The sequence below is a fragment of the Podarcis liolepis genome (genome assembly GCF_965112155.1).
Source record: "Podarcis liolepis genome assembly, chromosome: Z".
Classification (NCBI taxonomy): Eukaryota; Metazoa; Chordata; class Lepidosauria; order Squamata; family Lacertidae; genus Podarcis; species Podarcis liolepis.
This window is the reverse complement of record NC_139570.1, coordinates 42658640-42684432: the sequence shown is the minus strand read 5'-3', so window position 1 is coordinate 42684432 and position 25793 is coordinate 42658640. Positions and strand designations below refer to the sequence as shown.

The following is a 25793-nucleotide window of genomic DNA, read 5'->3' as shown; positions in this document are numbered from 1 at the left end:
TGTTTCAACACTGGTGGAAGAAGAATACCAGATGCCTGGTACATCACAAGAGCATATTTTGTCCGTCCTCAGGGAAGGCAAGGAGCTACGCAGAATGTGACCATGACTCTCTTCTGCCCCCATTACAAATACGATTTCCTACCCAGTAGGATTCAGAGACACCAGATGTTGCAGCCAGGTTCTGTGGCTGCACACATGCGTGAGATCCTATGGAAAGGCTTCACTTCCACTACCACCACCCTGCATCTCTAGATCCAGAACCACCATCTCCTTAGGAAAATAGGAACCTGCCATATATTCGCCATATCATTGGTCCATATAGCTCAATACTGTCTATAATGACTGGCCATGACTCTCCAAGGCTTCCAGGAACGGGACATTCCCAGTCCTTCCTGGAGATGTTGGGAGACTGAACCTGGGTGTGCAAACAGATGCCCAGCCATTGAGCTACAGTCTTTCTCCTAACCATAAACTAAGGTTCTAGTCCTCATAATTCAGACAGAAACAGGAACACAGGGATCTGCCTTATGCTGAGTCTGAGTATTGGTCCATCTTGCTCAGTACTGTCTACACCAACTGGCAGCTGCTCTCTAGAGCTTTCAGACAGGGGTCACTCCCAGTGCCACTTGGAGATGCCACTGGAGATTGGACCTGGGGCCTTTTGCATGCAACACAGATGGTCTGCCACTGAGCTGCAGCCGTTCCCCTTCAGATAGGCTTGGGAAATAAATGCAGCCATGGATGGAGGAAGGAGGAGGATGGGTGGAGGAAAGAATGAACCTCAGGACATTTCTCTGGCTTCATTTTGGCGTAAGGGGGTGCAGGCCTGCTGATCGTGGATGGGTTCCGAAAGCCAGCATGACCATTTTCCAGGCATGTGGCAGAACACACACACACACACACACACACACACACACACACACACACAGAGCATGTATACCTCTGGCTGCTCAGCATCTCCCTTGAAAGATTCTGGAAGGTGAGACGATCCAGTGCCACCCGACTGCAGTCCTGCCTGGGGATGACTAGTAATTTTTTCATGCCCTCCAGCAAGACAAGGAGATTTTGAAGTCACCATTGCCTGAACAACTATGGTTAAGGTTGTTGTTACTGCTCAGTAGGGCTGGCAGTGTATGCTCCTGAAGCTCACAACATGAAGCAGGCCTAAGCTCCAGCTCACATCAGCCCCAGACCCAGATTTTGAAGTCCAAAACCTCTGGAGCACAGCAAGTTAGTAGAGGGCTCCAATAAGCACCATCCCACGTGCCTGTTGAGGTGGCACAGTCCAAGTGGGTCTATCCCCATGTGATGCTTGGGTGCAGAACATTTCCTCCTAGGCAACTTTCTGAGTGGCGGGACCAGAGACATTACAAACACAGATTTTACCTTTCAGCTACAGGCTATGCACACCCCTCTGTCCAGGCATGCAAGAGGCATGATCAGAGTTCAAGGACACATTCCAGCCAGGCAAAAACCCATTAGGAAGGTGCAAAACAGACCTGGTGAAGGGAGAGGGGAGTGTGGGGCAATTTCTGATGGCTAGCTGGAGAGGCAGGACAAGGACAGGTGTGTGTGTGTGTGTGGCAGGTTTTCATAAAGAGGAATAAATAAATAAAAGCACAGAAAGCCAACCTTGCAATCTCTCTTGCACACATGACCTTGTCCCATGGGTCAGTTGCACAACATGCAGCCTAACGACGACTCCTTCATTTAAGGAGGTGGCGCTGAGCCATCTGAGCCCAGCAATAAATTAAAACGTGACTGCAAAGGACATAAACTTAAAATAACAAAGCAGCACACGTACTGGGAGTGAACTCTCAAAACGTTGCAGCTTGAAAGAAAGCAGGGAGGAAAGGGAAGGAGGGGAAAGGACAGGGTGGTTTATTGTAAGCACCGTGGAAGGATCTGCCCAGTTCAGGGTGGGAAAAGGAATTTCAGAGGGAAGTCCTCCCCAAGGGGGTGGGGAGGGGTGATGGATGGCTTTCTAGCCTGGCATTCTAATGCTCTCCCACCCGCACAACGCATTCCACGTAGGCCAGGCAGCGGGAAACCTGCCAAGAGAGAAAAGGAGAGGACAGGATGGGTGGGGATCACCGCATCGAAAATGCCACCCTCTGCCAGCAAAGCCTCACCCTGCGCAGGGCAGGGCTGCAAGCCCACAGAGCGGTGCAGGAGGAGGAGGAGGAAAAAGAGGGTGGCGGTGATGCTTGACCCTGCCAGAACCTGCCAAAGCATGCCAAGGGCCCACTATGGACAGAAAGTTTGCACAACTTTGCAGTAGGAAGCAGTAAAAGGGAGGGGGGGGAGCATAGCTAACAGCGGTTTAGGCTCTAGCAGGTGCTGGGAAGAGCTCACCTTAATTGGAGCTTGGGGAAGGCATTAATTTGTCCCCAGGTGAGAAAAAAGGCCCACAGCTCCTGCAGATTCTCAGAATCAATCAATCAATATTTGCGTGCCCATTCAAAGGAAGGTGGGTGTGAGGCTTGCCTCAGAGAAAAGCTATCTGCAGTTCCATATATATATTTTTTAATGATATTCAAGTGCAAGTGCACACAAACACCATATAAATAATACTAATTTCTTGCACAAGTATCCCTCCTCTCCCCCTCCTTCAAGGTTGGCACTAAAGGAAAACTGTGCCCTAGGGTTCATAGGAGCTGTATTCCAAACCATCTGGAGGGCACCAGGCCGGCAAAGGCTGCCCATGTGATTTGATCCAGAGGTCGGTCAGACTACAACTCCTACCAGCCCCAGCCAATTCAGCCATGGTCATGGATGATGGGAGTTGTAGTACAACAACATTGGGAAGATGTAGGAATATTTGTGTTGAGAATCCCTTAAGCAGAAAATCTCCAGACAATGGACATCAGTGGAAATGGCTTTGATGGACGTGGGCAGGTAGGGCTGGCCCACCCATGAAGAATGGTGAGGCAACCACCTCAGGCGACAGGATCCACAGGGGCAGCAGATCCTGATGTCGATCTTTCTTCCCCCCTTGTTCCTGATGCAGATCTTCCATCCCCCCTTTTCCCCTGGAGTGGGACACTATTTAGAGATCTACCTCAGGTGCCAAAATGTATTGGGCCAGCCCTGTGGGTAGGATGTTATTCCATTCAGTAATTTAAAAGCCCAACCAGTGAAATCTCTGCACTGGCTTGTCTTTACACCAGCCTGTCCTAACCTGCACTTCAGAGGTTTTTGACTGCAACTCCCATAAACCCTGGGCACAGGCCATTTTGGCCGGGGCTGATGGGAGCTGGAACCTAACAACATCTGCTCTAGAATCATTCCTGCTTCATTCGGTGTCCATCAGGAGCACACACTGCCAGCCCTACTAACAAATAGCAGCAACAACCTTGGCCATAGTAGTTCCGGCAATGGTAACTTCAAGGTTGGATTGTTGCAATGCGCTCTATGTGGGGCTTCCCTTGAGCTTGACCTGAAGGGTGCAGTTGGTACAGAATGCTGCAACACGAAGGCTGACAGTAGTGAGGCCCTGTCTGCACATAACACATCTGCTCAGAGAGCTGCAGTGGTTGCCTATCTGCTGTTGGACTAAGTTCAAGGTGCTGCTATTACTAATGCCTTTAACACCTTGGGATTGGTTTACTTGCAGGATCGCCTCACCACTTGGCTGCTTCAATCTGCAGAACTAGCACTGTCATAGGTGCTGCATAATTCTTATTCCACACTCCAAATAAATCAATCTTACAGTGTGGCAGCACCTACACTCCCTGCCTATTGATATTAGGCCTTTGCTATATTCCTTTTGGTGCTTGCTAAAAATATCTTTGTTTAGGCAAGGCTATCCAGACATGCAGAAGTTGCTTGTATTTCATCTCTTTTCAGCTACTGTTGATTTTAGTGATCTCTTGCATCTTTTATAATATCTTACTTTTACTAGTCTTTTTTAAAAAAATTGAGGACGTTTTGTTTTTATATTATTTTGTAAACCGCTAAGAGGTTTTCTTACAATCCAGCAACATACAGTCATGGGGAAAATAAAGTGCACCCTCTTCGAATACGGTGGTTTTACATATGAAGACATAATAAGAATCATCTATTCCTTAGCAGGTCTTAAAATCAGGTAAATACAACCTCAGATGAACAACACATGACATATTACACTGTGAAATTATTTATTTAACAGAAATAAAACCGAAATGGAAAAGCCATGTGTGAAAAACTAAGTACACCTTATGATTCAATAGCCTGTAGAACCACCTTTAGCAGCAATAACATGAAGTACCGTAATTGTTTTCTGTAGGACTTTATCCATCTCTCACATTGTTGTGGAGGAATTTTGGGCCATTCTTCTTTACAACGTTGCTTCGGTTCATTGAGATTTTCTGGCATTTATTTATGCACAGCTCTCTTAAGGTCCCAAACAGCATTTCAATTGGGTTAATGTCTGGATTTTGACTGGGCCATTGCAATACTTTGATTCTGTTCTTTTCTCCTTTTTTCTCGCTACAGAACCATCTACTGTAGATTAGAAAAAGAGCTGATTCAATCAAAAGAGAAAGCTCTCTTTAAAATGTATAAACTTCTGTTGTAGATTTGCTGGTGTGCTTGAGATCCTTGTCCTGCTGCATGACCCGATGTCAGCCAAGCTTCAGCTGTTGGGCAGACGGCCACACATTTGACTGTAGGATACTTTGGTATACTGAGGAGTTCATGGTAGACTCAATGACTGCAAGGTTCCCAGGTCCTGTGGCTGCAAAACGAGCCCAAATAATCACCCCTCCACCGTGCTTGACAGTTGGTATGAGGTGCTTGTGCTGATATGCTGTGTTTTTGCTAAACATGGCGCTGTGCAATATAGCCAAACATCTCCACTTTGGTCTCATCTGTCCAAAGGACGTTGTTCCAGAAGTCTTGTGGTTTGCTCAGATGCAACTTTGCAAACCAAAGCCATGCTGCCATATTATTTTTAGAGAGACGAGGCTTCCTCCTGGAAACCCTTCCAAACAAACCATACTTGTTCTGTCTTTTTCTAATTGCACTGTCATGAACTTTAACATTTAACATGCTAACTGAGACCTGTAGAGCCTGAGATGTAACTCTTGGGTTTTTGGCAATTTCTCTGAGCATTGCAGGGTCTGAGGTGAATTTGCTGTGAAGTCCACTCCTGGAAAGATTGGCAACTGTCTTTAACATTTTCCAATTTTGAATAATCTTTCTCATTGTAGAATGATGGACTTAAAACTGGTTGAAGATGCCCTTAGAGCTCTTCCCAATTTCATTGGCAGCAGCAGTTGCTTCTCTAAGAGCATTGTATCGTCTTTGCTTTTATAGAAGTGGGCACACTTGCTGATGATCAATTAAGCAAGGGCATTTTATTAGCAATCCTTGTCTGCTACTTAGCCTCTTAATTCGTATGGAAGCAGTAAGGGTGTACTTAGTATGTTTTCTCCATCTTGGCTTTATTTCTGTTTAATAAATCATGACACGATGTAATATGTCATGTGCTGTTGTTCATCAGAGGTTGCATTTTCCTGATTTTAAGACCTGCTAGGGAACAGATGATTGCTATTATGTCCTGATATGTAAAACCACAGAATTCAAAGAGGGTGCACTTTCTTTTTCCCATGACTGTATACATGTCGTTAAATAAAATAAATAAACAAAACTGCAACACTGCTGCTATTAACAAATTCATCCCCCCAGGTAAACAAATAATTCTGAGGCCGGATTATAAGAGAGGTGTTCCCAGTTGGTAAGTCTGGGCATCGCTCTGCTCTCTTCCAAAGCATCTCTTTGGCTCAAGCTGTGGAGCTCAACAAACTGCAACTTGAGACCCAGCTGTGGAAAAGACACATCATGTTGCTCCACCAGTTGCTCACTCCCTGTGCCTGCTCAGAATCCTATACTCACAACATCCAAAACAGTTCCCATCAAAAAATTTAAGTTCCTTAGACAAACTTTGTCACGGTTGGCAGAGGGTGACTCAAAGCTGATGAGAAGCAGAGACTGAAATTTACATGGCCTCTCTGTAGCCATGCCAGTCCTTCAAGAAGCTTGCAGCAAGGGCCATAGCTCAATGGTAGAGCATCTGCTTTGTATGAAGAAGGTCCTGGGTTCAAACCCCAGAAGCACCAGATCTCACGAAACTCAAGGCGCTCGCCACTCTACAGTGCACCCAAACATTTGGTTTCCTGGGAAACTCTGTTAGAAAACCACTGGTTTAACCTCTGCAGCAGTTACCTGCAGGCATTTGGATATTTTCCCACACTGTTTTTCTTTGAAAATTGATGTTGTATTATTACCGGGACCACGTAACACCGGTCCTGAGAGATCTGTATTGGCTCCCAGTACATTTCCGAGCACAATTCAAAGTGTTGGTGTTGACCTTTAAAGCCCTAAACGGCCTCGGTCCTGTATACCTGAAGGAGCGTCTCCACCCCCATCGTTCTGCCCAGACACTGAGATCCAGCGCGGAGGGCCTTCCGGCGGTTCCCTCACTGCGAGAAGCCAAGTTACAGGGAACCAGACAGAGGGCCTTCTCGGTAGTGGCACCTGCCCTGTGGAACGCCCTCCCTTCAGATGTGAAGGAAATAAGCAGCTATCCTATCTTTAAAAGACATCTGAAATCAGCCCTGTTTAGGGAAGTTTTTAATATTTAATGCTGTATTGTTTTTAGCACTTGATTGGAAGCCGCCCATAGTGGCTGGGGAAACTCAGCCAGATGGGCGGGGTATAAACAATAAATTATCATCATCATCATCATCATCATCATCATCATCATTACCCCTGTTTATATGAATTTTGAACTGTATTTGGGGGAAAGGAAAAAAAACTGGGCAGGGACACTTATATGAGAGAGGGGAGGAAGAAATAAGGCAGGTTTATTTAAAATATAAACATGTTTTGAATATATATATTCACACAGCACATAGTTCCGCTATGGAATTTGCTCCTGCCTGAGGTAGTAATGGCCATCATCTTGAATGCCTTTAAAAGAGAATTAGACAATTTTGTGGAGTATAAGGCTATCCATGACTACTGGCCATGATGGCTATGCTCTGCCTCCTATGTTGGAGAAACCTTTCCTTTGCTGGGGATCCTGAGTGAGGAGAGAATTGTTCCACACAGATCCTGCTTTCAGGCTTCCTACTGGGGCATCTGGTTGGCCCCTGGGAGAACAGGGTGCTGGACTAGATGGGCCATTGGCCTCAGTCCATAAGGCATTCACACACACACACACACACACACACATGCTTTCCCACAATGCGCTTCCATACTTGTTCCTTCTTGCCTCTGCTGGAATAAAACAGTTGATACTGCAAGAAAGAAGATTTTGACTGAATATGTCAAGAGCAACTTCCTAGAGGTAAAAAGGCTGTTCAGCAGTTAAACCTCTGAAGGTGGAGCGCTCTCCTTTCCTAGAGGAGGTTAAGTAGAAGATAGGTAAAGGGACCCCTGACTGTTAGGTCCAGTCATGGATGACTCTGGGGTTGCGGCGCTCATCTCGCTTTATTGGCTGAGGGAGCCGGCGTACAGGTTCCGGGTCGTGTGGCCAGAATGACTCAGCCACTTCTGGCGAACCAGAGCAGCACATGGAAATGCTGTTTACCTTCCCGCCGGAGCGGTACCTATTTATCTACTTGCACTTTGACATGCTTTCAAATGGCAAGGTTGGCAGGAGCAGGGACCGAGCAACGGGAGCTCACCCTGTCACAGGGATTCGAACCGCCGACCTTCTGATCGGCAAGTCCTAGGCTCTGTGGTTTAACCCACAGCGCCACCCGCATCCCTAAGTAGAAGATACATGCCCATTAATTAGTCAGTCATGCTGCAGTTGACGAAGTCCTACTATGTTCAGAGTGATGGAAAAGGATATCTGCACTGGGTGCCAATCTGTTACCAGGCCAAGTTCAAGGTGTTTCTATTGGTATTTAAAGCACTTAATAGCTTGGGACAAGTTTACTTGCCCCATATGAGCCCACTTGACTGCTTCAGTCCATAAAACTATTACAGGTGCCACATTAATACTTGTGGACCCTTACACTTCGGAACTCCCTGCCTATTGACATTAGGCAGACACCTTCACTGTACTCTTTTGGAGACCACTTAAAACATTTCTTCTTCTTCAGGGAAGCCAATCCAGACACAAAAATGTTAATGCGTTTGAATATCTTTTACTGTTAATTTTAAATATTGTCAATGGTGTTTTGTATGGTTTTTATTATTTATTATTAAATCTGTATTTATATTTCTTGTAAACTGCTTAGAGATTTTACTGCAGTCAAATGTCTTACAAACGTTGTTAAACAAATAAATAATCCTCAGGGAACCTGCGTAAAGAGATTCAGCAAGCACCTTCTGTTTTAACCTTTAAACGCTTGCTGGAATCTTTTCTATGCCCATATTTCATTAGTTCTGGAAGCGGCATTTACACCATATGCAGGCTCAAACATACAATGTCAAGTGAAACCATGGGGGAAATGGAATAGGCTGTTGTGTGAATGCAGCCTCTGCTGTCCACCAAGAGGCTAAACAGGCAGTTTCTGACTGACTTACCATTGTTGCAGTGGCGCACACAGTCCTGGAAAACGGCTCGCCACTTCTCATGCTCCTTCCCGGTCATCACACAGAAGTAGTAGTGCCGGGCGTAAGGGTGCCATAGGATGAGAGGGAACTCTGTGGGGCATTTGAAGACAGAGGTGTTGCCCGATTTGGGTGCAGAACCTGGGGGATAAAAAAACATGAAGAGACAGATGTGACAGTGGCAGAGCTAGGAAGAAACCACTTTCAAAGCTTGGCACACATCATGTGATTTATTCCTGACTGGAAAAACACACAGAGTCAGAGAGGCCAGCAGACAAGGGCATTTGCGCTTATGTGATGTGGGATTTACACATCTGGCTAGTCGGTTGAGAGAATAGGATGTTGGATTTGATAGGAAGATCTCTGTCGCTACTCTGCATCATTCCCCATGCTGAATCTTGCCTCCTTCCCAAATGGGTAATTCAGTCACTGCCTAAACACAAGGAATATCTGGCCTCAAAGAAGACTGCCCATTGCACTTTTGAACATTGCAACTCCCCGCCAGGAAGCCAGGGCACAGCAGAAACTCACACAGGGAAGTGGAGTCACCAGCGGCTGGGAAAGCCCATTGTTCTCTCCAGTCCTGCCTGATACACAGACTGTGCAAATTCCCTCCTCATGCAGAGAGGTAGCAACTACCAAGAACTACCTTAACTTTCAGGAGAGCTTACCCATCACATGCCCATGTGTTGCCTCTGTGGGGCAGCACTGCTTAGATTGGAGATTCAGCCAGATCACACAGAGAATTGCCCCCCCCCCCAGTGCTGGCAACACATACTTTGCTCTTCCCCAAACTGGTGCCCTCCAGATGTTGTTGGACCCGGTGACTGCCATTGGTCCCAGCCAGAATGGCCAGTGATGATGGGAGTTGTACTCCAGCAACATCTGGGAGGGCCACAAGTTTCGCCATCCTCCTCCTTACAAGGTCACTGTCAGAACTGCAACACCAATCACTTTTGGACCCTTGAAAGTGCTATACCACTGCTGGGAAATTTCAAACCTGGGGGCCAAATATGGCTCTCCATGCCTTTTTAGCTGACTCTTGGAACTCTCCCCAAGCCACACCCCTCTCCACAGGCCACACCCACACAGGGCCTGTTTCACACTCCAATTATTTTTGCCTAGCTGGAATGTGCTCTTCAATTCTGACGCCTCTTCTTTGTCTGTGTGGAGGGTAGAGAGGGGAGTGTGTAGAAACCACAAAGGAAAAAATTAAGTTTGTTGCTGCACCCACCACTGGCATGTGGCCCTCAGAAGCTTGTCCAAAAGGGAATGCGGCACTCGGATGGAAAAAGCTTCCTTGCCCCTGCACTATGCAAAAGTGCAGTAGTAATTATTGCCACTGAAGCACGGTGCAAAGAAAGAACAAAAGAAAATACATTTAAAAGAATTGGCATATTTTAATCCGCCCTACCCATTCAAGGAGTAGGTCAGAAGCCATGCTTGGATTCAGTAGCTTGAACAAGAGTCTTAGCAAGAGGCAGCAGACTAAATAACTAGATAAATGTTTCTACTGCAAGGCGCAGATTTGTCTTGATTTGTCTGCCACATGCTGCTGAGGCCAGGCAAACGTGCAGCCCACCTGCCACTTCTGAATTTGATTGCAGATGGCAAGCTCCCTGGAGGCCAGGCAAAGGAAATGGGAACATCTGGGAGGCAGAGATTGGAGGAAGGACCACAGCTAATGTGCTGGATCAGTGCATGGTCACAAGGATGGACTGGAGCTGGAGCTTAATAGGGGCGACTTGGGGAGCAGGTTTCTCGTCTTGTGGGTGCTCCTGGACCCACTGCTGCCACTTGAGGCACAGATGGCCACACTGACACAGAGTGCCTTCTGTCAAATCAGACTAGTGGCCCGGCTATAACCCTATTTGGATATAAATAACTTGGCTGCTATGATTTATGTTCTAGAAACCTCAGGACTGGACTACTGCCATGCTCTTTACATAGGGCTGCCTCTGAAAACAGTGCAGAAGCATCAAATTAGTGCAGCAGCCCAGCTGCTGACAGGTTCAAGGCAAACAGAACATATAGCACAATCTAGGTTGACAGCTACACAGTCCAATTCATAGTGCTTGGTTGTCTTTTAAAATAAATAAATAAATGCATAAATAGCATTTTTATTGGCTTTCCAAAATGCAGAAATAGATTTTTTTTAAAGTTAGATTTATTTATTTTAAGTTAGAGGCTTACATATATTGAGAAGGCACAAAGTGCTGGTTTTGACCTATAAAACTTTATAGATCAGGATCCCAGTATATTCTAGAATGCCTCTCAAAAGGGGAACATACCCATACCTTTATGTCGTCACCTGAGGCCCTACCCTGGGCCCCTTCTTTGAGTGAGGCTCAGAGCGTGGTGACAAGGGAGAAGGCAGCCTTTCCCTGTGGCTCTCTTGAGTGAGGTCTGCCTCACCAGGTAAAAGCTCACCTTCCCATCCCCAGGCATCTGGCAGACTTTGATGATGTTTTTGCTGCCAAAGCTTTCCACAGTTTTCTACTGGAGAAAGTTTTGTTTTTAAATGAATAGTATGTGTTTTCATATGACTATGAATGTTATGGTATATTTATGTTTTTTAAGTGGGTTTAAACCACTTTGATAGGGACGTGGGTGGCACTGTGGTCTAAACCACTGAGCCTAGCACTTGCCGATCGGAAGGTCGTTGGTTTGAGTCCCCGCGATGGGGTGAGCTCCCGTTGCTCAGTCCCAGCTCCTGCCAACCTAGCAGTTCGAAAGCACACCAAAAAGTGCAAGTAGATAAATAGGTACTGCTCCGGTGGGAAGGTAAACGGCGTTTTCGTGCACTGCTCTGGTTCGCCAGAAGGGGCTTAGTCATGCTGGCCACATGACCCGGAAAAACTGTCTGCGGACAAATGCCGGCTTCCTTGGCCAGTAAAGCGAGATGAGCGTCGCAACCCCAGAGTCGTTCGCGACTGGACTTAACCGTCAGGGGTCCCTTTACCTTTAAACCACTTTGATACATCTGCGCAAAGAGCGAATAATGAGTTGAAATGAATAAATTTTTAATAATAATATAAGCTCAGTGGCAGAGCACCTGCCTTGTACACAGAAGCTCCTAGGCTGAATCTTTAGTGGCTCCCAGTAGGGCTAGGAGAAAATCCCTGTCTGAATTCTGGAGAGCTGCAGCCAGTCAGTGTACATAGTAACACTGAGCAAGCCCTCCAGGCCTGTCCCCAGGCCACGCCCCTATCCTCAAGCCACACCCCTCACCAGCCCTGCTTCTCACCCTCCTGGAGTGTTTTTTGCCTGGCCGGAATGTGTCCTTGAACCCTGATGATGCCTCTTGCTTGCCTGGATGGAGGGCAGAGAGGAGTGTCCTGAGTGTTTGCAGAAATTAGCCTAACTGTACAAATGCAGCATTTACTGTGCATTGTTGCTCCTCTCACTTCTGATTCTGACCCACGGCACTAGTGGCATGTGCCCCACAGAAGGTTGCCCAGAAGCACATGCAGCTCTCGGGATGAAAACGGGATGCCCAATGTTTTATGCAGGTCTAAATAAAAAATCCACAGATCAACAAAACCCTGCAACCATCATAAATCTCCTGTGATGTTTGCAAGAATCCTTGATTTTCCTCTGCACACTTTCACCTCTTCGGCCGTTGGTCCAACTGAATAGCCTCAGCTGTTCCCTGAAGAGGTGACCTCATCATCCCAAGCGGGAACCTGCCAGGCCCTGGGCAGCCGGCCTTTCTCCAAACAAATGTCTTTTCAGGCTTCTTGAAGGTCCTGCTTGGTAACGGACACTTCTCCTTGCACCCCACCCACCAGCCACACTCCCTGACTGCAGTGGTTTTGCAAGCCAGCCGTACACAGCTTGTGTCAAAGCCTGGCAATTCACACAAGGGCCAGGCAGCAGGTTTGCTTTCCCTTGTGAGCTGAAGCACTAGCACACCTCACCTCCCCACCCACCTCAAAACAAGGAGAGGGCAGACGGCAGGCTGGAGACATTATGGATGGCAATACAATACAGTTATCGTGTCCAATGTAACGTTAATGACATTTCAGTCATGATAAAGATGCTGCATGCTGGGCATCTCTGGGCTACATATTAAAATAAGAATTTAAGAAGAGCCTTGCTGCATCAGGTCAGTGGTCCGTCTAGTCCAGCATCCGGTTCTCACAGTGGCCAACCAGAGGCCCGTGGGAAACCTGAATGGAACAGCAGCTCTTCCCGCTTGTGACTCCCAGGACTGGTATGCAGAGGCACCCTGCCTCCAGCAGCAGAGGGAAACCGTATCCGCTGTGGCTAATAGCCACTAATAGCTTTGTTCTCCATTAACAGATTAGCTGAGGCTCCCCGGATACTTCCTATATCCAAATGAGGTGTATTATGTAGCCACATCATATTCTAGATCAAATAGGCCAGACTGTGCCACTTCACAGTCTCATTTCAAAACAGAGGCAGATGAAAGCATGGATGATTATTGGGAGCAGTAAGCAACTTGCTCCCAATAATCAAAAGGGCCTTAGTAATCGTAATTAAAACAAGAAACTGGCCAGCCATTAGAGCTTTGGAATTTGCCTGCAGCTTGAAGGATCGACATTCTCATCCAGAACTGAGGCCCAGTTTAGGATGGGGAACCCATATACCAGGAGTGGGGAACATTATTCAGCCCGAGGGCCACATTCCCTTCTGGGCAACCTCCTGGGGGCCGGTAGTAGGCAGAACCAGAGGCAAAAGTGGGTGGAGCGAAGAATGTAGATTTTAGCTTTGAGCAGTAGGGCAACGTCAACAAACACTCCCCTCCTGTTAGGATATAGTTCCATTCCACCTTAAAAGGGTATAGGCATGACGTTTGTGTATCACATGCCTGTTTACTCCCAGCACTGTCTGCTGGGAACTTCCGTTGTATGTTGCTTTTGCTATACTGCTGTTTTGCCGGAGTCGAAGGGATGCAGACACGTTTTCCTTTGTTCCTGAACTATGCTGAATAAATGCTGTAAATAATGCTTACATCTGCCTCTGCCCGCCTCATCTGCTGTGTGATGATTTAAACACTCTGCTAACAGAGCACGCACGGGTCTCTAAACATATTTGAGGCTCATATCACTGACTGACTGATGCCGTTCCACGGGAGACCGGTGATCATCCGGAGCCAGCTGGGGGCCTGTCTGATGCCCCCGTCTCCCCGGCATCCTCCATCCAGGGAAGCAAGAGGCATCATCAGAGTTCAAGAACATATTCCAGCCAGGCAAAAACTCTCAAGTGCACAGGGTCAGTGAAAGGTGTGGCTTCGGGGAGGGGGAGTTCCAAGGGTCAGGAATATTGGCCTGGAGGGCCACTGTCACTGCCTAGGCCACACCTCAATGGCATAACATCCACCTTCTGTGCAGCTGACCCCAGGTCTCCGGGCAGCGCTGGGGAAGTTATGTGTCAAAAACCTGGAGAGCCACTGCCAGTCAGTGCACAGTACTGATATAGATGGGCATGCTCACCACCCCTACTATGCTCCTCTGAGCCCTAAGACAATGGAGCCATCTGGCACTGAGAAGGTGAAGGATGGGCAGTAGGACTCACCTGGCAAATTGCTATTGACCAGGTCCAGGTATTGCTCCAAGGAGGTGAGGATCTTGTAGCCGGCACTGTTGATGAGAATCCGGGGCTGGAGACCTCTCTCATAGGCCTGCACAAGGAGGAGAACAGACACATATCATGAATGTCCCAAAGGCAAATCAGATCTGCTGGGCCACTCAAGGTTCAGGACTTTTGCTCCAGCAAAATCTAGGCCCTGCTAATCCTTCAATAAAGTCATGTTTACACCCTGTCTTTCTGCAATTAACAGAACTTAGCAGATCTGTCAAAGATCCGTCCCAGACTGTATAAGACCCCTCACTTACCTGCCAGTACTTTCTCAACACATGGGGAACGCAATATGACTAAAATTCAGTTTTAATGGAAGACTCCAAACAGGAAGAAAAGTCCCCAAAACTGCCATCAAAACTAGATGAGCTCAGTCAGAACTGATCTGTAATGTTGTGGGCTATACTCAAAAGGCAGTCTGCATGCATGGATATTGCTCCACACCCCCTGATGGTGCCTTGATAACCCTATACTGGATTTGATGTTTATGGTTTGCAGACCAAATAAAGTGAAAATGACTGAACTCAATATGGCACAGTATTGCCAACAATAACTGGCAGCAGCCCCCTAAGATTTCAGATAGGGAGTCTCTCCCAGCCCTACCTGGAGATGCCAGGTAGGTTGAACCTGGAACTTCTTGCATGCAAGGCAGATGCTCTACTGCTGAATCACAGCTCTTCTCCAATATAATGTCTGGGGTCTGGTGTTAGCTGGCTTATACTGACACAAGACCAGCTCAGTACTGTATACATTGAATACCAATGGCTCTCTAGGGTTTCAGGCAGGGGTTCTCTCCTAGCCCTCCCTGGTGATTGAACCAGGGACTATCTGTGTGCAAATCAGGTGTTCTACAACTGAGCTATGTGCCGTCAGCCAGGTCAAGTGAGAGTGTGCGCAAATTGTACTCCTGGAGAAGTTTGCTTTGCAGCTCAGAGAGCTGCTACTCCTGTGTAGGAGGGCCTCCTTGAGCAGCCAACCCCAGAGATCACCTCAAAACACAAGAGATCTCAAGAAGGTGCTCAAGACCCTACCTATAAAGCTGCCAGCAGGACAAGCGCCTCTGCCCAAATACCACCCACCAGCAAGCACAATGCATGCTTTGTTAACCCAAGTGAGGGGCCTCACCAGTTTGTTCTCATACAGCACCAGCCCATAATTATGGGGCACGACACAGAAACGGTTCCTCCACTTCTTGTTTTCTTCCATGTACTGGAACAGATTCCCCGAGAAGATGGTACGTGGCTCCAGTGGAACCTAGAGAGGCGGGAGTGGGGGGGGGGAGAGAGAGAGAAAAGCAAAATACAGTGAACCTGGAAAGAAGGTGCAGCAATGAGACTTCAGGACACATTTCTGCAAAACACTCACACACCCCCGACTTGCATGCCAGCTGACAACAGTACTGTAACAAATTCAGTCTTTAACCCTCCTAGTTGCCTAACTCCTCCTCCTCCTCCTCCTCCTCCTCCTCTTCTTCTTCTTCCTTGCCAATAACTCATAGCCGAGTAAGATTGTCTTCCATAAACACAGTTTTAACAATGAGTCCATAAGTGGAGGCTAATTCTGGACTCGCATGTCCTTCCACAGTGCGGACACTGGTTCCCAGGTGGGAGCTGGTCACGGTGTGGATTTGCCAAGCGTGCCTTCCTCTTAGCAAGTTTCTCCCCTGCGTCCTGAGTTCGAGTGTCTTCAAAGTCCATGACACCTTTGGTAGAGGCTGTTCTCCAATTGGAGCGCTGGCAGGCCAGTGTTTCCCAGTTGTTGGTGTTTATTCTACATTGAGACAGTCTTTAAACCTCTTTTGTTGACCACCAGCATTACGCTTTCCATTTTTAAGTTTGGAATAGAGTAGTTGCCTTGGAAGATGATACATTGATATTAGTTTGCCTGTCTTCCCAAGTGATGTGTAAGATTTTTCGGAGACACCCTTGATGGAATCTTTTGAGAAATTGGAGATGGCATTTGTAAGTGGTCCATGTTTCACAAGCATACAGTAAGGCTGGTAGTACAATAGCTTTGTAAACAAGCATTTCAGTTTCCCTGCCTAACTATAGTATCAGGAACTCCTTGTAGGAGAGAGAATACCTTGGTGGAGGAGAAGTGATCTATCCATTCCTCCTTTGCCAGAGCACATTTCCATGCTAGATGCAGCAGAAGAAAGATTTTTCCCTTTAACCCTCCCCCCCACAAAACTTTAAAATACTGAAATCAGGCAGGTAGCATATAGAAGAACACCTACCCATAATGCTAGAAAACACAACTGCCCAACAAAATTGGGACAGAGATGGCAAAGCACTCCTTCATGCTATGTTTAATTCCCTTATAGAAATCACTTTCCCAAGATTTTTGCTGCTGCTTTAGATGACTTTGAGAGAGTGGATGACAGGAGGGCAGGTCTGCCAGGGGCTATTAAGCTAAATGATAAAACAGAACCCCCACGTTCAGAAGAAGTAGACCTCCCAAATGCCAGTTTACTGGAGAGCACCACTGGGGAGAGTTGTTGCATCATATCCTGCAAATGGCATTCTGGAGACATTTGGTTGGAAAGCAGGAAAGGCCTACCTCTGAGGGATGTGGCAAAGATGCACAAAAGGTGCTTCCAATACTTGAAACAGGCCGAGTAATCATTATGCTAGGAAATTATCAAAATATCCAGGTGTGGTAAGTTTCACAGGTTGCCATATGGGAAGAGGTGTCATATGGGTGGAAAGCCATTTCCATTCATTTCCTCAGATGATCCTGTAGTTTTGCTTTCTTTTAACATCAGAAATTAATAGTAATTCTCTTTTTCATTGAGGCAGTTTTTAGCAATCCTGAAGAATCTCACATCCCAACCTCCTCATGAGTCAGGAGCAGTCACTTCCTGTGCTGGCTTTGTTGACGAAGCAGCATAAACAGGAACAAACCCACTCATCTATTTCTTTTACACACACACACACACACACACACACACACAGACACAGCCATCTGTCAGAGAATTTGAGCATAAATACTAAGAGACACTTCAAAAAAAATTTTTTTGCAAGGCCAAGGGTGAACAGATATGGCTGCAATCCTACACATACTTTCCTAGGAATAAACCTTACTGAATACAGTTGGATTTCAACTCTTGATTAAACATGCAAAGGGTCCAGCTGCACTTCATCATTAAATTATTTGAATTTGATCCCCGAGGAAAGGAAGCAAACTTCCCTCTCTGCCGATAAACACAGATAGTCTGCATGTTATAAGGCCACTGTGGCTAGGATCGTTTGCATGCGTTTGCAAGGAGAAGCATACCACAACGTGAGCAACCACAGCACTTCAGTGCAGTGGCAGCTGGCTGGTGACCGTGGTGGAACAGAAGGCAGAGTAATCAACTGTGGGCGGAGCCAGAGTCAACGGCATAGAACGAGCAGCTCCCTGATTGGCTGCAACTGAGAAGGCAGGCAGCTAGGGATTGGATGGGGGCAGAGAGAGGTTGATGAGGCACTGCCCCATGTGCCCTAATGGACCAGGCTCCAATGATACGGTGAGAATGAGTCAAGGTTATGACAGGCACATGGACACACACACAAACTATCCAGTAATAAGCAGGGCACAGCCAACATCCTCCCTCCCTTGCCAAGGTCAGCCTTAACCACAGGCGAGCAACACCCAGGGGTGGTTATTAAAGCCCAAATGTTTATTTATCTCGGGTATCCTGCAATAAACAGGAGGCCACAGCAGACACAGCAAGGACACCAGTTTTTAAAAGGCACACACCCCTGGCTGCTTATGCACTTCAGAATTAAAGAGGGATCTGTTGCGCTCTAGCGACAGGACGGCGGTCATTAGCAGCTGTCCCTTACAGCTCAGGACTAGAAAGCAGGTTTGATGGAGGCAGCTAGCCAGCCACAAACAGTGGAGAGATGCTCCGCTTTGCACAAGGACAGGGGATTCCGACTCCTCATTTGCCATTTTGAAACCTCAGCCAGTCAGATCAAGAAACACTTCCCCGCTTTCACATATGAGAGGAAGCATTTACTCGCACAGCACATATTAAAACAATGGCATCCTCTCCCAGAAGATGCAATGACGGCCATGAATTTGGATGGCCACCCTGTCAAATCTGGCCTCCGAGGGATGGGGGGATTATGATTTGATTTGGCCACAATTAGTTCTCCAACCCCCAACCCTCATTCTGGAGAAAAATGTGCCAGCATTTCTGTCGCGATCTCATACATGACTTGAAAGCAAAACTAAAGGCCACATATGTAGAAAAACATTTCCCCACAAAATGAGCAACAAACACAAGCCAGTGTGGTGTAGTGGGTAGAGTTCTGGACTAGGACCTGGGAGACCAGGCGGGTGCAGGGCACAGAGGGTTCATGGGGCCATGCTGTGTAGCCTGCCTGCCTACCCACATAAGGGGAAGCCTGGCCGGCTGACGCTGGCGAGGGGTCCGGGGGTCTAGCGGCAAGGTAAGGCCAGGCTTCAGTGCCCAGAGACCTCCAGTGCAGGGGCGCCTGTCCTGTGCCCCCTCAAAACCATGTGCCCAGGGCTATGGCCCCTCTGGCCCTCCTCAATCTACTCCCCTGTTTCAAAGCAGTGCACACACCATTGTAAAGAACCAGCCTGTTTATTACAGCCAAATAAGGTCAAAGAGCAGCAGCAAGTTCTTTTAAAAAGCATCAAATAAACCTGCATGTAAATTAAAAGACAGAACATAAAAGAGAAAGTAAAATGCCCTCGCAAACCACCCAAGTTAAAAGAAGCTTGAGCAAATAATAATTTTAAGAAGTCTTAATCTTGTGCCTTAGGCTGTGTACACGCCATACATTTAAAGGACATTTAACATGAGTGCGCACAGACACACACAGAATCCTTGGAACTGCAGTCTGTTAAGGGTGCCAGGAACTGTAACTGTGAGGAGAAACTACATTTCCCAGAATTTTTGATTCTTTTTGGGAGGGGGGGAAACTTAAAATGTATGCTGCATATATAGGGATTCCCCCCACTTATGGGTGGGTTACATTCCAGGCCCCCGCATGCATAAGTGAAATTGCATAAAGCGGGGAGCGCCCTCTAAAACGCCTCTGGGTGTCTATTTCCCCCTGCTCTCCAGCAATCTCTCCTGCTTGTTCTTTGTGCAGTCCAGACGATCTGCTGTTGCAGCTCTGGGGCCAGCAGGAAGCTGTAGGACATGTGGGAAAGTGGCTGCTGCGCTACCCCACACAACAGCTGTTAGGCGGTGAGGCTGAGCAGCATAAACCAAGTCCTACTGTGCCTTTGGTCTCTTTGGAGCTTCCTCCGCCCTTACTGATATCCTCTTAGGGCTCCTGGGAGGGTCTTCTTGAGAGCTACAAGGAAGCTTCAGCTCTCTCACATTTCTGAGTATGATTCTGTTTGTTTATTTATTTCCTGGCACCACGCAAATATTTGGTTGCACGCATGTAGAATGTGCATAAATTGGGGGGGGGGGGGAGAGAGAATGCCTGTAATCAGCAAAGGTGCTAGGAGGAGTTCTGGAGCTAGGACGGGGCTACCACCAAGAAGGCTCTGGTAATGCCCACACCATACATTTAAGCCACACAGTAGCGATTCCCAGCACCCTTCCCAAACTATAATTCCCAGGATTCTTGGCGGGGAGCCATGTGCCTTAAAAGTATGGCGTGGGTCTGAGCTTTGGCATTTCCTAGTCCAATAAGGGTACCGTCAGGTTTCCTTCCACTCACTCCAAATTCTGCAGAAGCCTTTTAGAAAATGGTTTCCGGGTCCAGCACCTTAACCACATGCCTTGGCCAATAGCATTCCACCACCTGGTCTGGTCTGAAAAGCAGCTGGAGGCAGCTTCACTAACATGTGACCCCCTAACCTTAATGAAGATGTTGGAGACCTTCCTCCTGCCAGTTCTCCACCCTCACCCAGCAGCTGGGACAGGTCACAAGACTGGAAGCCCTCCAGGTTCCCTCAGGATCAAAGGCTCCAGGCAGACAGCACAGCAAGTATCCTGTTTTGCATCTGAGCTTGTCTTGCCTCTAGGCAGACAGAGAAAGTTGCAATTAAGCACTTAAGGGTGTTTATATGCCTTGAAAAGGATGGAGGATCAGCTGGAAAGAAACATCACTGCCTTGTTTGGACAGCAGAAGAGACAAGAGGTGGAAATGGGCATAGGGCCTTCTTGGCAGTGGCACCCTCCCTGTGGAATGCCCTCCCATCAGATGTCAGGGAGATAAAGAATTACGCAACTTTTAGAAAAAGTTAGGGAAGTTTTAGTTTTTGTTTTTATTTAATTTTTAATTTTATTTATAGGTTTTCAGTTATACACTCATATCATTTTATATTCTTGTACAATAATTCTTTTGGACTTCCCACCCAGCATTCCATGACAGTTCTTTGTATATCTTAGGTAAAGGTAAAGGGACCCCTGACCGTTAGGTCCAGTCATGGTTGACTCTGGGATTGCGACGCTCATCTCGCTTTATTGGCCGAGGGAGACAGCGTACAGCTTCCGGGTCATGTGGCCAGCATGACTAAGCCGCTTCGGGCAAACCAGAGCAGCACAAGGAAATGCTGTTTACCTTCCCTCCGGAGCGGTACCTATTTCTCTACTTGCACTTGATGTGCTTTCGAACTGCTAGGTTGACAGGAGCAGGGACCAAGCAATGGGAGCTCACTCCGTCGCAGGGATTCAAACCGCAGAAGAAGGCCTTTATATTTCCCCCAAGTCCTATCCATATTTAGTCTTTTTACTGCAACTGCTTCTACTGGTGAAATCCAACCGGGGGTCTTTCTTTCTAAAAAGAAAAGAAACCCAGCCAGATGGGCGGGGTCTAAATAAAATACTAATACTAATAATAGTTACTTGGCCAACAATGCAATCTGAACAACAATTAGTTTTGTAGCCTCTGGCTTTGATTTAGTCCGGTCTCTCTGTCACATACAAACAAAGGAAAGGAAAGGGAGGGAGGTGGGGAGAAGAACTGCTGTCCCTGCATGAGAACTTAAAATGTGTTTTCACATGTAAAGCCTGCCTTGCTCTGCTGGCACATACTTCCACATGTGGTGGGATTGTCCCAAAATTCAACCCTTTTGGACAGCAGTCCTACAAGAATATGCAAAATAACTAAACAGGTATTAGAAGCTACCCCATCGCTGGCCGTATTGAAAATTTTCCAAGACAATAACGCTCACTCACGCTATAAAGAGCTTATAACCCACCTACTCTCAGCAGCCAGAAGCATCATAGCTAGACACTGAAGATACCTGTGAGAAGTGAACATGGACCACTGGTACCAAACTGTATGGGAAACAGCCTTACTAGAAAAGCTAGCCAACAGACTAAAACTGACATGGGGACAAATAAAAGAGGACACCTTATCCCTGGCGTGGCTCCCCTTTATTACACACACAGCCCAACAAGAGAACAAGAACACACCAACAGCATACAAATCAATATGGCAACCCCCTCCCCTGCCTCAAACAAATCTCACTGCAGTCAACTAAAGGCAACCAACCATGACATGCCCCACCAACCTCTCTCACTTCCAATGAAAGCTAATAAATGAATAGAAAGAGAACCTACCCAACTGATGATGACACAAAAACCTCACACATACACTAAGTAAAAGAACATACGTTTACCACCACTCCCTCCCCCCTCTTTTCTCCCCCAACCTTAAACCATGTGCAAAATTACCATCGCACATGGAATGAAACTGATCTGTAGAAAAGACTCTACAACCTGAAAATAGAGGCAATGCATGCACTTTTGTAACCCAATAAAATCTTTAATAAAAACATTTTTTTTAAAAAAAGTTTGCCTTGCTAGTCACTTGTCCATCGTGTTTGGGGTTAACAGGGAAATGTAATGAAAAGTGTGGGATGAATGAATGATTGACAGGAAGATGTATAGACATGCCCCACAAACAAATAAGAAAGAATGCTCAAGAAAGACCGAACATAGCCCTCAATGCACAAAGCCTTCGTGGTCACTCAAGAACGGTTAGATCAGATCTGGGGTCTGGCTGGTTCAGCCCCATCATTTACAGAACTGTTGAGTGAACTGTGTTTCCATCCGCTCCGTCTTTTTGTAAACTTTGAGGGTTGTTGTTGTTGTTATTGTTATTTATAACCAAGCACTGTATAAATTTTATGAAACGGAAACAACAACATATCCCTTCAAGCTACACTCTGAAGTTAAGGGGACGACTGAATATGCCTAATGAATGTCAATACAATGCAAAGGAAGCACATCTTCACGCAGCTCAGATTTAAAATACAAAACTCGCTTCCATACAAGGCAGTGATGTACAGTGGCACCTCTAGATGTGAACGGGATCCATTCTGGAGCCCCGTTTGCATCCTGAAGTGAACGCAACCCACGCCTGCGTGTGCCGCGATTCGCCTCTTCCGCACATGATATCATTTTGAGCGTCTGCGCATGCGTGTGACGTCATTTTGAGTACCTGCGCATGCGCAGTGAAAACCGGAAGTAATGCGTTCCATTACTTCCAGGTCGCGTAACCTGAAAATGCTCAACCTGAAGCATATTTAACCCAAGGTATGACTGTATAGCTTTAAGAGAGGATTGCACAAATTCATGGAGAACAAGGCTATTGGTATGGCTACTAGACACTGCACTGACAATTTTGTGGGTGCCTGGGCATCCACCACCCTACAGAGACGGTGCCAGCCATGATGGAGATACTGTCTCCATGGTCAGAGGCAGCCATGCTTCTGAATACCAGTTGCTCCAACAGGAGAGGAGAGTGCTCTTGTGTTCAGCTTACAGAGAACCCAGCCTGGAACCTTGGACAGCTGCTGCCAGTCAGTGTAGTGTAGACAATGCTGACCTAGAAGGGCCAACAATCTGAGTAAGTACAGCTTCCTATGTTCCTACAGTATGACTAAGATTTGATTGAAGCTTTTAGGGTGCTTGCTCAATGGTAGAGCACCTTTTCATTCATTCAGCCTTTATTGGCACAATTTAGACAACAGAATCATAAAAGAGAGGGAGAGGGGGGAAAACACCTATCCATAAAGCACTGGTAATCCAGTCATATTAAAGACATAAAACATATAAAAGACTCAGTAGCCACCATTAAGTTTTAAATTTTACTTTAAAAATATTGGCTAAATATCCTGAAACAATCTCAGTAGTTTCGGGTATATCATCCCTCAACAGATACTGGATTACAGGTTCTTAAACTTCAAGGGAGCCACAAGTAGATCTCTCCGAAGAATATCGAAGAGAAGGCAGTCCAAAATTTGTATATTGTATCCAGTGTACTCATACCCAGCGGCATATCAACCTCCAACGGTGCCTGCAGCAGACTTTTTTTAGGGCAGTCACCAAATTTCCATAGCTGCCGATTTCTACCACCCCTTGCAGCACCCTACAGACCCCTGTGCAGTGGCGTAGCATGGGGGGTGCAGGGGGGGCTGGCCGCACCGGGCGCAACATCTGGGGGTTAGGGTTAGGGGGCGCAAATCCACGGGTTAGGGGGCGCAAATTACTTGCCTTGCCCCGGGTGCTGACAACCCACGCTACGCCACTGCCCCTGTGCCACTTTGCAAGTAGAAGGTCCCAGCTTCAATACCCAGCACTGCCAGGTAAGTCTGAAAGAGGTACTGTCCTAAAGCCTGGAGAGCTGCTGCCAATCTGTGTGGTCATTATTGAGCTAGACAGAGCAATGGCCTGACTCAGTATAAAGTGGTACCTTGGGTTACAGACGCTTCAGGTTACAGACTCTGCTAACCCAGAAATAGTACCTTGGGTTAAGAACTTTGCTTCAGGATGAGAACAGAAATCTCTCGGCGGTGGCACGGTAGCAGCGGGAGGCCCCATTAGCTAAAGTGGTGCATGCTCTAGTTATCTCCCGCTTGGACTACTGCAATGCGCTCTACGTGGGGCTACCTTTGAAGGTGACTCAGAAGCTGCAATTAATCCAGAATGCGGCAGCTAGACTGGTGACTGGGAGTGGCTGCTGAAACCATATAACACCGGTCCTGAAAGATCTTTATTGGCTCCCAGTATGTTTCCGAGCACAATGCAAAGTGTTGGTGCTGACCTTTAAAGCCCTAAACGGCCTCGGTCCTGTATACCTGAAGGAGTGTCTCCACCCCCATCATCCAGCGCTGAGGTCCAGCGCTGATGTGAGGTTACAGAGAACCAGGCAGAGGGCCTTCTTGGTAGTGGCGCCTGCCCTGTGGAACACCCTCCCTGCAGATGTCAAGGGAATAAACAACTATTTTACTTTTAAAAGACAACTGAAGGCGACCCTGTTTAGGGAAGTTTTTAATGTCTGATGCTGTATTGTTTTTAATATTCAGTTGGAAGCTGCCCAGAGTGGCTAGGGAAACCCAGCTAAATGGGCAGGGTATAAATAATAAATTATTATTATAAAGTGGTACCTCAGGTTAAGAACAGTTTCAGGTTAAGAATGGACCTCCAGAACGAATTAAGTTATTAACCTGAGGTACCACTGTAAAGTACATCTCCCTATGATATTTGAGTCAAGTTACTATCCCTAGCCAGCTTGTCAGTGCTGCATAGTAATTGAGTTAACTATTGTTGTAAGGAACAATTAGATGGGTGTATGCATCATTCTTTCTTTACAAAAGTCTTTTACAGGCCACCACGCAAGCCTCAAAAGGCCCCCCAAGGCAGTTCTCAACATTCAAAATGAAAATTAAAGACACGAACCATAAAATCAGAAAGTAATTAAACCAAGCCAAGGGAAAAAACCCAGAACCATCCACAACTGGCTGGAATAAAAAGGTATTTAAACTGCCCTGCCTAAAACATACACACACATACACACTGAGCATGGGGCCAGTTGAATCTCCTCTGGGAGCAGGCTTCCACGAACGGAGTGCCACAACATAGAAGGCTCTGCTCCATGTCCCAAGCAAAGGTACCTCTCCAGGTGTTAGGATGTGGAGCAGCACTTCTGAGAATATACGCAGTCACCAGGCAGGTTCATACAGAAGGAGACAGTCATTCAAAGTATCCCGGTCTCAAAATGTTCATGGCTTTAGGTAATGAGCAGCACCTTGAACTGGAGTGAACTGGGATCCAGTGCAAACCAAAGGAAACCAGAATGACCTGGCTGTGCTCTAGAAGGCTCCTCCCCTCCTCATCTGTCACCAGAAAGCAGCCATTCCATCAGGCTGCAGCAGAAGGAGAGAAGGGAAGCACGCTCACCCGATCAGCTCAGCTGAAAGACCAGCAACTTTTGGTTCCTCCTCACCTTAAACTGTTTCCCTGATCACTGGAATAACTCTGTTATCTAAAAAAAAGTCCCTGGGTTTCTTCCCCCACCCCTCCCTCTGTATCCCCTTTCTCCCTTCTATGCCATGTCTTTCAGAAAGTAGGCACAAAAGGTGGGGATTTCTTATTATCAATCTATCTGAGCTTCTCTGGGACCCCTTTTTGGCTGAAGAGTAAATGCAACAAGACTCCTTTGAACCTTATTGCGAGACCCTTTCCAGCCACCCCTCCCTGTGCCCGCTTCTGGAAGTCTCTCCTTCCCAGCCCCCAAAGTCTGAAACAGAACCCCTCAGTCTATATGTTCTCTTACAGACCTGCCCAAATTTTGGAAGAAATCTTTCCTGCCCTGCCCTCCCCTTAAGAAAAACCTCAACACTGTCAATGCTTATTTGAAGTGTATGATCTC

The 25793-nt window shown here is 46.9% G+C and overlaps 1 protein-coding gene across 2 annotated transcripts in view; it reads right to left on the bottom strand.

Moving 5' to 3' along the window:
• The window catches only part of NIBAN2 (niban apoptosis regulator 2), a 94423-nt gene that overhangs the window by 19175 nt on the left and 49455 nt on the right, over positions 1–25793 (bottom strand). For both annotated transcript variants that reach the window (XR_014521579.1, XM_083485828.1), the window contains exons 3-5: positions 15280–15408; positions 14092–14197; positions 8524–8691 (exon numbers count right to left, since the gene is read on the bottom strand). Coding sequence is in view for 1 of the 2 variants with exons in the window: in XM_083485828.1 (XP_083341954.1) it covers positions 8524–8691; positions 14092–14197; positions 15280–15408 (403 nt within the window). In the remaining variant the exon portion in view is untranslated. The remainder of the gene's footprint in view (positions 1–8523; positions 8692–14091; positions 14198–15279; positions 15409–25793) is intronic.